Below are 14,938 nucleotides of genomic sequence, written 5' to 3'. Positions count from 1 at the left end.
ATGAGTTAAAAAAATTAGTCCAGCCTGAAAATGAAACACATTTAATTTTGTTGCTTCTGTCACTGCTTGTATTGTCTCTCGTTGTCAATGTTGCCATCTACGGGAAATGATAACGTATGCACGAGGGGGAATCGATCAAGATTAGCTGTGAAAACCAACAATGAAAGACCTGATATTCCCGCTAACTTGATAATAAAAGCTTCCGCACATATACATGTGAAAAGGCCCATCATAAAGCTATTCATATTCATCATAAAGTGAGAGTACTGAGTTTCGGTGTAGACGCAATGGTAAGATGTAAGTGAGAGCTGCAGTAATATTGCAGAAAAAAGTTGCTTCAGCACGTCAAGCTTTCTGTAGCCACTACGTAGTTGAAAAAAAAAAACACATTTTCTTCTTGTTTCGACCGTGTATTTTATTCCCCTTCCACTGCCTTAGGATGAACGGCATATGCGAGCGCCGAGAGGGACGCAAACCGTTTTGTTTTTCTTTGGTGGGAGTGTTAATATTTATGGCTACTTGTCCTGTTACCGTCGACGCGTCACCTACTCTTCCACACGCGAGTGTGCCTCTCAATTCTCTTGGCAAACATTATTGTGCTCTGAAGACGCCACCACGTGTTTCTCTAAACGACAACCGGTTCTGCGCACTGCTTGTCAAGCGAAAGCCTTCTGCCTCTTGAATAAGACCAGCTTGAAAAATACTTCTTACTGGGCGAGTTGGTGCATGGCTATGTTAGGAAGAGTTGTGTGTACAAGAGAGCGAACACAGGAAAAAAAACGAAGCAGACGGAAAGAGCGCCTACTAGAACAACTATTATAAGACCAGAATGTCAGCTAACTGCGTCTGCCGTTTAATTGGTACTGCAGTCTTCCTTGCTCTTGTAACGTTAAGCCCGCTAACTTTCATTCCATCACTCACTGCACTGTTCTTTGCTTCCTTCCAAGGTTTCGTTCTTCTGCAGGTTTTGGCGCCACAGGTTAGTACTGATAGATTATATGGATTATGCCCTTTCTAATGTAGTCCGTAAGCTGCCGTTCGTGACTTGGTAGTGGATGCGAGATAAATACTTTGCCACCCATTTTTGATTAAACTTGAACAGCTTTCTTTGGCTCTTTCTCCCGTTTTCGGGGTCGGAGCAGTGCGTGGCCTCGATTGGACGCATACTCATCTCGTGCCAACGACAGCTAGCGCTTCAGACGCACGTGCTCTCACGCGAGAGCATGTGGCGTCCAGAGGCTTATACCTCAGTCACACGGGACACTTTCAATCGCGATCAAGCCCAATCTGACTTGAATTTGCGATCGGATCCCTCCGACAGCTTGCGCAAAGCAGGCAATCGTAATCAAAACCGTTCGCCGGCGCACTCGCACGCTTTCACTCACACGGAACCTCACGGCTACGGCGACGGCGACGCCGTCGGTAGAGAGAGAGAAACTTTATTGCAATTGTAAAGATTTGAAGGAGGGGTGGTCGGAGCCTCTCAGTCCAGGGCCCCACTGGCCTCTGCCGCCTGCCTGACCTGGCTAATTAAGGACTTTTGTCCTGCCAGGTCGGAGCGGGCGAGCTGTGCCTCCCACTGCTCCATTGTAGAAGTCCGCCTGGAGTGTCCACATAATTGATATCGCAATAAAAAAAAGAGAGAAATTCGATCCCTATCGGGCTTATGCGCGTTCTAAAATGCTCCATGTGACTGGGGTTATTAGATGCTGTGTTCGGCGGTGGCACCGTGCCGCGTTTCTCCACCGCCTTGGCCGACGGGTGCACGGGGCGTTCGTCACCCAAGTGGCTGCGCATCTCTTGACGAGATGCGCCACTTCGTCTTGCCTGCTCATCAGACTCTCTCTTAGAGCGACTCGTACAGTGCGTGGGATCTGAACGATGCTTGTCTTCAGATTCCCTGCGCTACGGCGCTGGGCTTACTAGGCCTGTCGTCGCGTTCACAATTTCCCAGCCACTGGAGCCGCAATCCGCCATCGCAATCTGACAGAGGCGGATAGCGGCTCGTGTGCCGAGCTTTTAACTCCCGCACCACTAAGGTGTCACGCGTAGCTCCTGTGTTGCTTGTCGAAATCAAACCCTGTCGTCCATCGCCATTTCTGTCTTATGACCTGGTTCCCTTGTCGACTACGTACGCTCGGCACTGGCAAATGAATCAAGCGCGCACCCACAGCACATGTTATTTCGTGCTGTTTGGTACCGACGCACAATTATCTCTTGCGCGGAAAAACGTCATTTCATTGCAAGCGCAAACTGTCAACTGAAACTTTGTGGCCTTGTTCATACTCCTACGCCAAAAGAATGAAAATAAAAGCAGGATGAAACCATATATCAGTCGCGTGCATGCCTGGACATCCGCCATTTCTGCATACAACGCGAATTTATTTAGTTCGTCGATAGCAACATGTGTGCCAACACCGCTGTGACTCGCCTGTACCCCGAGAGTACTCGAAATCGCCGCTAGGGTCCAAGGACTCCTGGCCGTCGTCTAGGTGGGAAGACTTAAAGCCTTCCCTACATCTGTTGGACAAATAAAGTTTTACAATCCAAAAATCGGCCATTTTAGACAATTACAGAGGCAGCAGGAAGTAGTACCCACCGCCGCACAAGTCCCTTGGCAAGGAAGCAGCTGTCGCTTGGAGTCACAAACAAGGGAGTACCCTAACCTTAACGTGCTAAGTAAAACGCACCCCACGCTATATAAGGACAAATGTATGGTGCAATAAGAAACCCACATTATACCACTTAACATGCGCATGTCAACAAAGTGACGTAGTCCCAATCATGTCACACCCAAATGCGGAGCAACGAAGGAACTGCTGTCCAGCGACCGCTGCGATGACCAGCTAGGTCTAGTGCGGCGCGCACGGCGGACTGCAAAAGGCAGCGGAGCCCTGGGCTGAGAGCAGCCGATCATTGCGATCGAGGATGGACGAAGCAGCGGGTGAAGACCTCAGGGGAAGTCACAAGGAGGACTCCCCTGAAGAATCCGCCCCAGCCGCAGAACAACACAATTACTAGAGCTCAGTAACGTTTTCACTCACTCGAAAATTTTCCATTCCAATAAACATTTACTCAATTTGTGTACGAGTTCATTGTGCTATCAAATTCTCAGCCAATCTCTCAGTGTATGAGCCGCCGATAAAAAGGACTACCCCTAATACTGACTACTACTGCTATCATCATCACCAACACCGCCACCACGATTTTCTAAGGGTGCGTTGGTCTCCCTCTAAGCGTCGGTGTACTTTTTCAAACTCGGGCATCCACAAGCTTGTGCTGGGCTTGTGTTGCATTCGTGTAGTTTTCTGTGTTCTGGCGCAGTCAAAAAGTAATCAAGCGGACGCAAACGATGGCCACGCCCAGAAGGCAGCGCCTTTATATTATCCCCAGTGCGGCGGGCGCCATGACCGGACGGTTTCCCGGCGCTGCCAGAGCCATCGCTGCGGCCGCGGCCTCGCTGGCCTCCTTCCGCGTGACGCTCAGAAAGATCTGCTCCAGCGATGTGTCCGTGATGAAAAAGTCCTGCAGCTTGCGCATCTTCTTGATGCGTGCCATGCGCGTGAACATCTCGCTCCACAGCATGTGAACCTGAGACATCCGAAATTCCAGCAGGCCCTGCAAAGATAAACGGCGAGACTCTCGTAGCAACGTCGAGGAAAGGCCGCCCCGTATTCGCGTATTGACAAACCTTATTACGTACAAGCACCGTTGGAGTACGTGATTTCAACAAACAATTCGATTGGCTCTTGCTGAAGTCGTGCCTCAGGTTGTTTCACGACCAAAAATGTGCCATTTTCGCTGGTACAAACCGATTCGCCCATGCGACGCTGTTGCCACATGCAAGAGTCAACCTCAGGCTAATGCTCAGGAACATTTTTAATTAGCTCTGAATACTTGACCGGCGTCGCTAGTTCTGACAATCAAGTTATTGATACGACGACGCGTTGGCCGACATATGGCAGAGAGAGAGAGAGATATGACAGATAGATAGATAGATAGATAGATAGATAGATAGATAGATAGATAGATAGATAGATAGATAGATAGATAGATAGATAGATAGATAGATAGATAGATAGATAGATAGATAGATAGATAGATAGATAGATAGATAGATAGATAGATAGATAGATAGATAGATAGATAGATAGATAGATAGATAGATAGAGAGAGAGAGAGAGAGAGAGAGAGAGAGAGAGAGGGTGGGAGGCCGGAGGAGCGTTTCTAAGATGAAAAAAGAGCCTATTTTGCTGAAATGTACCGGAAACATTACCATATAGTGTCACAAAACTGCCTCGCCGACAAAACTGCCGTCTGCTTCGTTCTCAGCTTGTTCGGCCGACGCTGAAATGGCTCTAGCGCGCCGCGGCGCCGTGTTTGCCGTTTGTGTGGCGAAGGCATAAAGATGTGCTTCCAGTTATCCTCGACTTTATAAGTGAATGTATGACCGCAGACGCATAGCGAGAAGGCAATTTCGTGGAATGTTTTTTGCCTGCATGTGAGCTGTTCCTTGATATCTCCACAATGCTTAATAAATTTTAAAATGACGATGGAACACCGATGAAGCCCACCAGTCAACTTACGACCGCTGCAATACATTAAACATAATATACATTTGTGCACATGTATCGTACAAAAAAAATCATGTTTTCCATTAGGTTCCCTACTTTGGACATCTGTGTTCATATGTTTTAGTGATAATTTAATGCACGTTTTTTGATACTTCACAATTGCCATTGCGGCGTAGCTCTTCTAAGATATATTACCACGCTTATGTTGAAATAAAACAACTCATCGGAAAAGTAAGACCTTGATGACAACTTCGTAAACACTTTCCGTTTCATTCGCACCTTCGAGAGCGTAAACACCAAATAGTATCTCTGGTGCTCTATTCAGTGCTGTTATTGCAATGTCTAGTAACAAAGGATCTCTTTTCACTCGCTGCTAATGCGATGGTTAGAAATGAGGGATTTAATTTCCTTTTTTTTTAGAAAACCGTTGCCAAAGAGGAAGAAGCGGTGCTAGACAGGATTAGGCGTAAAGAAGCGCATACCTCATAGCTGTGCACTAGCTCGGCATCCGTAAAGTTCTTGCGCACGTCTTCGGCCACCTGCCGCTGGTACCCGAGGTCCTGCTTCTTGTCCGGGTACGTCTTGACGCTGATGGTGTAACCCTTGCCGAACTTCTCCTTGAGGTGCGCCAGAGAGCCGAGACACTGGAGGCGCCCACCACCCAGGATGGCGATGCGGTTGCAGAGGAACTCCACGTCGACCAGACTGCGATGCGCGGCGTGTGGCGATATCGTCATCGATTTGCCAGCGGCACACGCGACGCAACAGGGTCAATGCACGCGCAGCACGAGCGGCGACTCTGCCTACCTGTGCGAACTGAGCACGACGGAGATCTGGCTGACCTTCTGCAGTGCGCAGATGAAGTTGATGATGCGCTTCCGAGACGTCGTGGCGATGGCGGCGTACGGCTCGTCGAGCAGCACCAGGCGCGGCATGCCCAGCATCGAGAGGCACAGCGACAGCTTGCGTTTGTTGCCGGCGCTGGACGCCGAGCAGAGAGCGAGGCATTTTACTGGTGATAGCGACTCTCACTTCGTATTGTGGTAAATAATAAGGAGAAAGGGAAACATTGTCCTAGTTAGCTCAAATGGTAGAGCGACCAACCCGGAAACGCGTTGGTCCCGGGTTCGAATCCCGGACCAGGTCAAATTTTTCTCCGACTACGAGGCTTTCTTTCTGAGAAACATGTACGGGGTTGCCTTTTGTGGCTCCGTGCCACAATTCAGGTGGATGACAATTCGTTCCCTCTCGTCAACTTAAGACTTTGTGGTTGCACGGATTTGTAAAGTTGTTTTTTTTTTGTCTGAAGCCTATCGCGTGTCATATGCGACTCCGAGAAATCAGACAGAATGTCATTTGCAATGGGGAGTTATGCGATACAAAGTTCGCAAGCTATCTACAGGCAATCGATAGACTTCACAGAAAAAGATAAACATGAAAACATCCCCAGAGTTCTCTAAATGGTATTTCTTGAAATGGTCCATTTTCTTCAGGTTTCTCAAGTGAATGGGCGCAAGTTCACTTTGCCCCAACTTTAGTCCCCTTGCGCCTCGCATTACAAGGACGCACCTGTAGGTAGAGACGAGCTGCCCTCCGATTTCATCGAGGTGGAAGACGTCGAGAAGCGCATCCATGTACTCAGCAGTCATGGTTATGCCGCTGAGACGTCCAAAAAGAGTGAGCGTCTCTATGCCCGTCAGCATATCGAGCAGGCCGTCCCGCTGCGGGCAGTAGCCGATGAAGCGCTGGAACTGCGTTCGCGTCGATTCAGAGCAATGTAATGGTCAATCTACTGGGCAGTCTCTCATGTGAAATGGCCTAAATTGCAGCGGCTTACAGACAAATGTCTGTCTTACCACCACCGAATAAGATTGAGAAAAGAAACAACGTAAGAAGCGAGTAAGTAAACCGACACAGTACGCGAAACGAATGTTAAACAGCTGTGTTTATGTTGTACAAAACGTGAGAATCGGGTTAAGTGGTGAACACCGCTTAACCGCTGCTGTAGAAACAGTGCCACTGCTGTAAATGTTCGTAAATTATGCGGGAACATTAGGGCGACTCCAAGCTCAGCTTCACAAACTGAGAAAGGCGACCTCTTACGTGATTTGTCTGGCGCTGACTCTAGCAATACAGTTCGCGCTACCCTGACGGTATTCCTGGAGGAGAGTGACAACACGGCACGCACCACAAAGCTGGGGATGGCAGGGCGGGCAACAAGCCTGCGTCAGCGCCAATGTCTATCTCTCTTATTAGTCACCAGCGTTTGAGCCGACCGTCAGAGCAGGGCACGGACTCTCAACGCGAGTGGCGTCCACCGAGAAAATCGCTGTATATGAGAGATAGAGAGATAGAAATTGGCGCTGACGCAAGCTTGTTGCCCACTCTGCCATCCCCAGCTTTGTGGTGCGTGTCGTGTTGTCAATCGCCTCCAGGAATACCGCCAGGGTAGCGCGAACTGTATTTCTAGAGTCTGTGCCAGCAGAATCACGTAAGAGGCCGTCTTTCTCAGTATGTGAAGGTCAGCTTGGAATTTCCCTAAAGTTCTCGCACAATTTACAAACTTTTAAAGCAGTGGCACATAACTTTCGATGTTCACCGCTTAAACCTGATTCTCGCATTTTGTACAACATAAACACAGCGGTTTAACACTTGTTTCGCGTACTCTTTTGAGAGTTCGCAAAGTGGATCCATGTGGAACGAATTTTAAGGATGACGCCAGTTTCGAGATATTAATTCTCGAACTTTGCGACAAAATAAACGCATTGGAGTTCCAGTTACTTTTTCTACTTCATGCATAAAACGGCGTTTGGTTAAGAAAGTAAGTGTAAAGACAGTGCATATTTATTGCAAGTTTAACGGGACGTATCTAGTAAATGATGTCATCTACATAATTCGTTTCAAGTGGGTATGCCTTGCAATCTCACCCGCTAGAATTTGTAAAGTACAATATGTGCCGTAACGTAATTAGTTAGAAACATAATTAGTAACTTTCTTGATTAGCCAATTAAGTATTTAAATTTTTAGTTCCAAAGTAATGTTCGCCTCATGTAGTAGACAGGCCCGTGAACTGGAGTTCCGCTAAATGCCACAAGCAATTTTTAAGAAGTTTGGAAGTGTTTGGTTAAACACCCTCTATATCATATGCAGGGTCTTGAAAGTTAAAACTGACGGCAGTTTTAATAAAAGCGCTATGAAATACATGCAACATCCGCTTCTACTTTTAGATTATTATTTTTTTTAATGCGAGGATAAATGCCTCAGGGCATACAAGGGTATGGGATGGGGGTACTTTTAGATTATGCTACTAGTTTACGCTGCTAGTTTATTCACTTTGGCGGGCGCGATTTTCACGAAAAATTCTGAGTCCTCAAAGGCATAATTAACAAAAGCTTCTCAATTTTGTTGTTATCACGATTATAGCATTCGTTTAAATTCGAAACGCAGAGACAACCGTATTTAAATACTTCACTTCGATTATGCTGTACGGTTTCTGTTCCCAGATATTCGTCATTATATTTGACAATGAGCTAATTTGGACCGGCAGTTCAAGCAGGTGAGCCATGTATGCTTGAAGCCTCTGCCAATGTAACGCTAAGTACTTGTGTGGCTCGTCCTACGGCCTTCCCTCCTACTTTTCCACTCTATGGCCACGAGACAGTTCGTGTGTCCACTGTAGCAGGTGAGATGGTCCTCCGTATCTCATTTCTAAATAATAGAACAACAACAACTCACCTGTAGTCTCTCGCGTACGAGCGAGAAGTTCAAGGCCACAGCGTCCCCTTGGTGCGGCAGTATTTCGCCAGATAGTATGCGGAACGTGGTCGTCTTGCCCGCACCGTTGACGCCCAAAAGGCCGAAGCACTCGGCGGGCTGCACAGTGAAACTCAGCCCCTGCGCGCGCCGTGACATTAACTCCAGCAGCGGCATTTGCACGTCGTCATTGAGTCTGGGTTCGTTTAAGATCGCCCTTGGCTTCTATGTCTTCTAGTTTACGATCCATGCCTTATAGACAGCCTGCATAAATTACCGCTGATGGGTCTCAGACCACAGACCAGTGCGGCCCAACCCATGTCACCTGGCACTGCCTCATTTGTGGTGTTACCATGGGCTCCCAAAGTGAACCGGCGTAACGGTCTTTGGTTAACTTCCAACTCCGACAAGATATCCCATTTGAAGCACAGAATGGCATTTGCGAGCGTTAGTAGTGGCAGAATTTCTCCTTTCCATATTCCACGCACCAGCTCATATTTATTGCGGCCCCAAAGTTCTCGACGTTTCATTATTGCTGCATTCCACTTCCCTTTTATATTCAGATTCTCTTGGGGGAGTGCTCGAGCGTCTTTCCTTCATTTATCTATACGCCGAGTTAATTATATTGCTCGACTCCAATTCACTGCATCTGTTTCTCTCACTTCCTTTTTGATGATTCCTCGTTGTCTATTTACACTTTTAATTACCCTCTTTTTGGTTGTCACTTTCTTGACCCCTTTCTACATGTTGAGTCCACGCTTTCGAGGTACAGATACTTGTGCACTTTAGCCGCCCATTTATTTTGATCCATGCTCCAGTCTTTCTTCAAAGCAAATTTTGCCCTGCGCTTCTCTGACTTCAAAGGAGGCCCAACTCATGTCACCCTGCGCTTCACGCAGGGTGGCATGGGAGACCAGTAGCGCCACTTGCTGTATTTCTTGTGTTTTCAAGCTTTTAGTAACCTCTACATATATGGGGGTGCGCGGGTAAGGGTCGACTCCGCCGAAGCCGCAGTTCGCTTTCGAACTAAGCGTGTTTTCCTTTTATAGCTTAAGCAGAAAGCCGATTTATTTGAGGTCAAGGTCGAAATTAATGGAGTCGAGTGTATTTGAGATGTTATGGCACAGTAATGTTATCAAAACTTGCTAGGGCCTTTGTTCTTCCAAAACGCAATGTAGTCGTCCTCTAATGAAAAACAACTATGCGAGTTCAAAAGCTGTGAATATCCATGACGTCGCAACGGAACCACGAAGTACTTGCCTGCAGCACTCTGTGGTTGTCGACGTAGCCGTAGGCTTTGCACAGGCGGTGGGCGAACATGAAGGGCTTCGTAGCGGAAGGCCCCAAGCGACCAGCCGCGAGTTCGTCGACGAGTTTGTTCTCGTTCTGAACGTCCGTGTCCTCTAACCTTGCGAGGCGGTTCTGCACGGAAGCGTTGCCAGAGATATTCGCATCGTTGTACCTGATGCGCACCCGACAATGTGGGACATCATGCGCGGGAGACCCCTAGCGTCTTCTCTCGGCGAACCCAACTGCGTTTTCTCCAGATATTGTATTTTTCGACTGCATCTCGTGCACCGCAATTCTGATCATGTGCGGTGAACTTATCCACCGTAAAATGCGGAGTGCTGTGCAAATGACGTGCTGAACACGTGGCAATTGGTGCCAGTGCACACGAACGCTGTACAATTACCACACTAATTCTTACCTTACCGTACTATACTTACCCTACTATTCGTATAGTAATTTTGCGGGTGATAAATAGAAAATGTTGAATTCTTGTTCTCATGCTTGCTATTACGCTTACACCCCCATTGAAATCACCATTGTCTCTTTCTTGCAAGAAAATAAACTAATGATGACGTTAAAATCCGCACCTATCGAAAGACAAGGAGCCACAACGCCAATTAAAGATACACGAGAAGGATTAAAGCAAGAGCTGTAGAAAAAGTGCCACATTGCCAGGGTGCGCGTATAGCGAGGATTTAGCTTACTGTGATTACAAAACTTATACTCCATGCTTCTGTTATTCCAGCAGCGCCAAAATATTAGGTGTGGAGTTACGTAGCGACGCTTATTTAGAAAGGCGCACTGGTCGACCAAACTAATCAACACGATGGCGCTGTGGCTTGTCTTTACTGCAACAGACAGACTGACGCACAGACAGATGGACGGACAGACGGACACAGACAGAACGACAAACACAGACAGAAAGACGGACGGACGGACGGACGGACGGACGGACGGACGGACGGACGGACGGACGGACAGAGAGACAGACAGAGACAGACGGACTGACAGACAGACAGAGACAGACTGAAGTACAGACAGACAGATAGACGGACGGACGGACGGACGGACAGACAGACAGACAGACAGACAGACAGACAGACAGACAGACAGACAGACAGACAGACAGACAGACAGACAGACGGACGGACGGACGGACGGACGGACGGACGGACGGACGGACGGACAGACAGACAGACAGACAGACAGACAGACAGACAGACAGACAGACAGACAGACGGACGGACGGACGGACAGACGGACAGACGGACAGACGGACGGACGGACGGACGGACGGACGGACGGACGGACAGACAGACAGACAGACAGACAGACAGACAGACAGACAGACAGACAGACAGACAGACAGACGGACGGACGGACGGACGGACGGACGGACGGACGGACGGACGGACGGACGGACGGACGGACGGACGGACGGACGGACGGACGGACGGACGGACAGAGAGACAGACAGAGACAGACGGACTGACAGACAGACAGAGACAGACTGAAGTACAGACAGACAGATAGACGGACGGACGGACGGACGGACGGACGGACGGACAGACAGACAGACAGACAGACAGACAGACAGACAGACAGACAGACAGACAGACAGACAGACGGACGGACGGACGGACGGACGGACGGACGGACGGACGGACGGACGGACGGACGGACAGACAGACAGACAGACAGACAGACAGACAGACAGACAGACAGAAATGCCAAGCATTGAGGTAGCTGTGTACACCTTTGCTGGGGAGAGGCCCAGCGCTACGTCTGGTGCGGCCGGCTGTGGGGCTGCCAACCCTTGTGGGTGTTCGGGCAAGCTCATCCACCTGTCTAGCGAGAGGCACCAGGATTCGATGCAAAGCAGCAACACGAACACGACCACGCCTTCGATGGACAGCGTGAGCACCTCGTAGAAGGCCGAGTAGGCGTTCGCTTCCAGCGGCTGGATGGCGTACTCGGAAGGGTCCGGCACGTGCCGGTCTGCGCAACACGGGGTCATGTTCTTGATCGATCGCTTTCCCGTACAGAACAATGACATGTTTACTCAATATTTTCCCATACGAATTATTTTTTGTGTGCTGACATTTTATTTCTATCATTCTATCGCATATTCGGTGGCAGTATTTTGCACACATAGGTCCGTTAATTACCTTCATAAATGTGAACTTTGTGGATGCATAAGCGCAGCACTTCAGTTGCAGGAACGAGGGTCGACTGTTTCATGTGAACTCTGTTGAAAGTAGCACCCCCCCCACATCCACTTCATAAGTCGACCTAATATGAAGAGAACTGTCAAACAAGAAAAGAATGACAGCAACAAGGAACCCGCCACATGACCACACATTGACGCCACTGATAATCATTCAGTTGTCTAGCTTTCAACACATATATATTTAAAAAATTAGACATCAATAATATTTCCTAGTTCTTGCGATTATCAGCTGTTGTCTTGGCATGTAGAGTTGTAGACTCAGTGTCGCAAGGGGCTAATTGCAGAACGGAAATTGCGGAAGCAATTGCAGAGCCGGAAACAAGTCATAGAAGTCATGTTTTAAACACCACCTACATTAAAAAGGGCGCACTTACAGTCAGAGGAGGCTTGATAAGTCGAAACAGACGGAAAAACGAATGGTAGGCGAGGGTGCCTTCATGTTTGCACACCAGCTTGCCGAGACGTCATACGTATAGATTAGGATGGCGTCTGCTCGCGACTTGAGCTCCTTCCTTATCGGTAAAAATGAACTGCATTGTATTATAAAAGCTCTAAGGACTGAACTTGGCAAGTTTCAAGAAATATTTATCAAGCCACAACAGCCGAACTATGAGAAAATAATCCGAAATGTTTGACGTCGTACTGACGTGCCATCGATGGAGATTCGGCACGAAATTAGAAAAAAATAATCAACTGTGACTTCCACTTTCTCACCTAATAATCAACCTCCTACCACATAATTAACGAAAATAACGTTTTGAAATATTTTTTTATCAGTCTGAACTCATTTTGGTATCTGTTATGTTGTTTTTTGTCCCTCTAACAAGGTAAGAAGGGGGATGGGGTTGTCGTAAGATATCCAGTAGAGCTCGAATGTCTGTTTAAGCAGGACCACTTTCCTTTAAGCCTCCGTTCCCCGGAATATCGCGTTTTCTGGCGTAGATCTTATTTGGGTGCGCACTCACGCTGGCAGCACCGCAGCAGCGACATCTGTCGAGAGACGTCGGAGGCGTGGCAGTAGCTCTCGAGCTCGGCGCCACCGCTGCGGCACAGTGCGTTCTCGCTGGCCAGCTCCAGGATCTTGATCATGGCTCTGGAGTACGAGTACGAGGGCAGCAGCCGGAGCACCTGCAGCGCCACCCGGACGAGCGCCACGAGGCCGGAGCTCCTGCCGTCTTCGGCGTAGTGCTCCACGAGCATCGCGCCCAGGCAGCCCACGGACGCTGGGAAAGCATACGTTCGTGATCATATCGTGACAGCAGCGCGCGAGCACGCCGGTTGACAGCACGCGAGTAAACGCCCGATGCTGTGAACCCGTGTGGGAGCTGAAACGTCTTTTTAACGCGACAGCGTTAAGGAGCTCGTGTCGCAGAAAAGCCGGTGTCGTCGGTGTCGGCGTCAGCAGCGTTGGCGGTGAGCGATAAATCCCAGAAGGCACTTCATGAATAAAAAAACATCTTGCAAGATGGGCTGGTGGGAATCGAACCAGGGTCTCCGGAGTGTGAGACGGAGACGCTACCACTCAGCCACGAGTTCAGTCCTTCGAAACGGGACAAAATCGCCTCTAGTGAATGCGGTGTTGCCTTAGAAATGCGCCGTAGAAAGTTATACTGTGGTGTATATCGGTAAATATGACCATGTAACTTACAGAAGTCGCAGTTTCACGAGTAGCGAAGTATGTTTCCGCTAAATTTCTTCTGCGCTCTGCGCACACGCAGAGCCATCTTGCGGCAAACACACTCCTCGCAATGTACGGCGCTGCCCCTACACGTGGCGCGCCATTCGCCCCATGACCGTGTCCGCCTTCATGGCGCGTCGGGGCCCGGCTATCTCTGCCGATCGCGACGTTTGGCTGGCGTAGCGCGTTTGAGTAGGCGGTGCGAACGGGATGCGATAACGCTATCGCGTTCCACTTTTGAAGGCGAAGCTTAAGCGTCCTCCAATTTTTGTTTCTCTCTTTTAAACTTCCAGGCTTTTAAACTTTTAAACTTCCGTAGTCACAGTTTCTTGCGGTAGAATTGTTCCTAAGAGAAAAGTCCAGCCAATTCTGATGCTGGGGGCAATTGTCAGCGAAGGCGGCTGCCCAACGGCAACGTTCACTTACGGACGAAACGCTTCGTGAGTTCAGCGCCTAGTGCTTTTTTTTTATGTGGTTTGTGCGAGTGTTTCTACCGCAGCTGATCTACAGCGTGTGTACCACGTTGCGCAAGACATTGATAATAATAATAATAATATATGGGGTTTTACGTGCCAAAACCACTTTCTGATTATGAGGCACGCCGTAGTGGGGGACTCCGGAAATTTAGACCACCTGGGGTTCTTTAACGTGCACCTAAAACTAAGTACACGGGTGTTTTCGCATTTCGCCCCCATCGAAATGCGGCCGCCGTGGCCGGGATTCGATCCCGCGACCTCGTGCTCAGCAGCCGAACACCATAGCCAGCGCAAGACATTGAAGCAACGTTGAAATGAACGGAAATATGTATTTCGATGTGCCGTGCAAGTAATGTTTGCCTCTCTGAATAATCCAGATCAAGGTAGATAACTACGAGTGTTAGCTGCTACAGGCGATTTTTAAAAATTCTGTAAAACTTAAAAATGATCATGATCACCCTGTGCATGGGCTGCAGTTCATCGAAGAGATGTTGGTGTAAGAACCGTTTTGGGAATTTTTGTATTAAGGAAAGGCGCAGGATTCTCATATTTAGGCCTCTAATGTTTTTCTCCCCGTTGGTGCTGACGGCTTTTTTCCCGACATTTCCGTAGAAAGTATACAAATTGAAAGAAAAAAGTTGTCCCTCACACATAATAAAAGTTGAGATAGCGAGCGTGGAGAAACCGACGTTGGGGTCGTCGAATAGGAAGGAGCATGTGTAGACCACCGGAAGAGCCGCGTAGCCGTGGAGCAGGTTCAGCATGAAGACGAGTTCTGCAAAACAATGATTGGGCCGAAGTTCGCGGTTGTGAAATAACATGCGCAACATAAACAGTGCCTAGTGTTTGAAACTTGATGATAACGAGAAGAAAAAGAGAGAAAAAAGCTACGAAAGAAACAAAATATGCGAGAACGAAGAAACAAAGAGGAGAAAAG

At 48.5% G+C, this 14,938-nt stretch overlaps 1 protein-coding gene across 2 annotated transcripts in view; it reads right to left on the bottom strand.

Annotated features, from left to right (window-relative positions):
- Nucleotides 1-3,348: 3,348 nt before the first annotated feature.
- LOC135914453 (phospholipid-transporting ATPase ABCA3-like) overlaps nt 3,349-14,938 on the bottom strand; it is a 45,627-nt gene continuing 34,037 nt past the window's right edge. For both annotated transcript variants that reach the window (XM_065447314.2, XM_065447315.2), the window contains 9 exons: nt 14,651-14,776; nt 12,813-13,070; nt 11,374-11,615; nt 9,588-9,749; nt 8,310-8,468; nt 6,144-6,325; nt 5,382-5,555; nt 5,057-5,279; nt 3,349-3,618 (listed from right to left, as the gene is read on the bottom strand). In XM_065447314.2, the coding sequence (XP_065303386.2) occupies nt 3,379-3,618; nt 5,057-5,279; nt 5,382-5,555; nt 6,144-6,325; nt 8,310-8,468; nt 9,588-9,749; nt 11,374-11,615; nt 12,813-13,070; nt 14,651-14,776 (1,766 nt within the window). In that variant the 3' untranslated portion in view covers nt 3,349-3,378. The remainder of the gene's footprint in view (nt 3,619-5,056; nt 5,280-5,381; nt 5,556-6,143; nt 6,326-8,309; nt 8,469-9,587; nt 9,750-11,373; nt 11,616-12,812; nt 13,071-14,650; nt 14,777-14,938) is intronic.

This window comes from Dermacentor albipictus, chromosome 6 (assembly GCF_038994185.2).
Source record: "Dermacentor albipictus isolate Rhodes 1998 colony chromosome 6, USDA_Dalb.pri_finalv2, whole genome shotgun sequence".
Classification (NCBI taxonomy): Eukaryota; Metazoa; Arthropoda; class Arachnida; order Ixodida; family Ixodidae; genus Dermacentor; species Dermacentor albipictus.
Note: the sequence above shows the minus strand (reverse complement) of the source record. Positions and strands in the feature narration are given on the sequence as shown.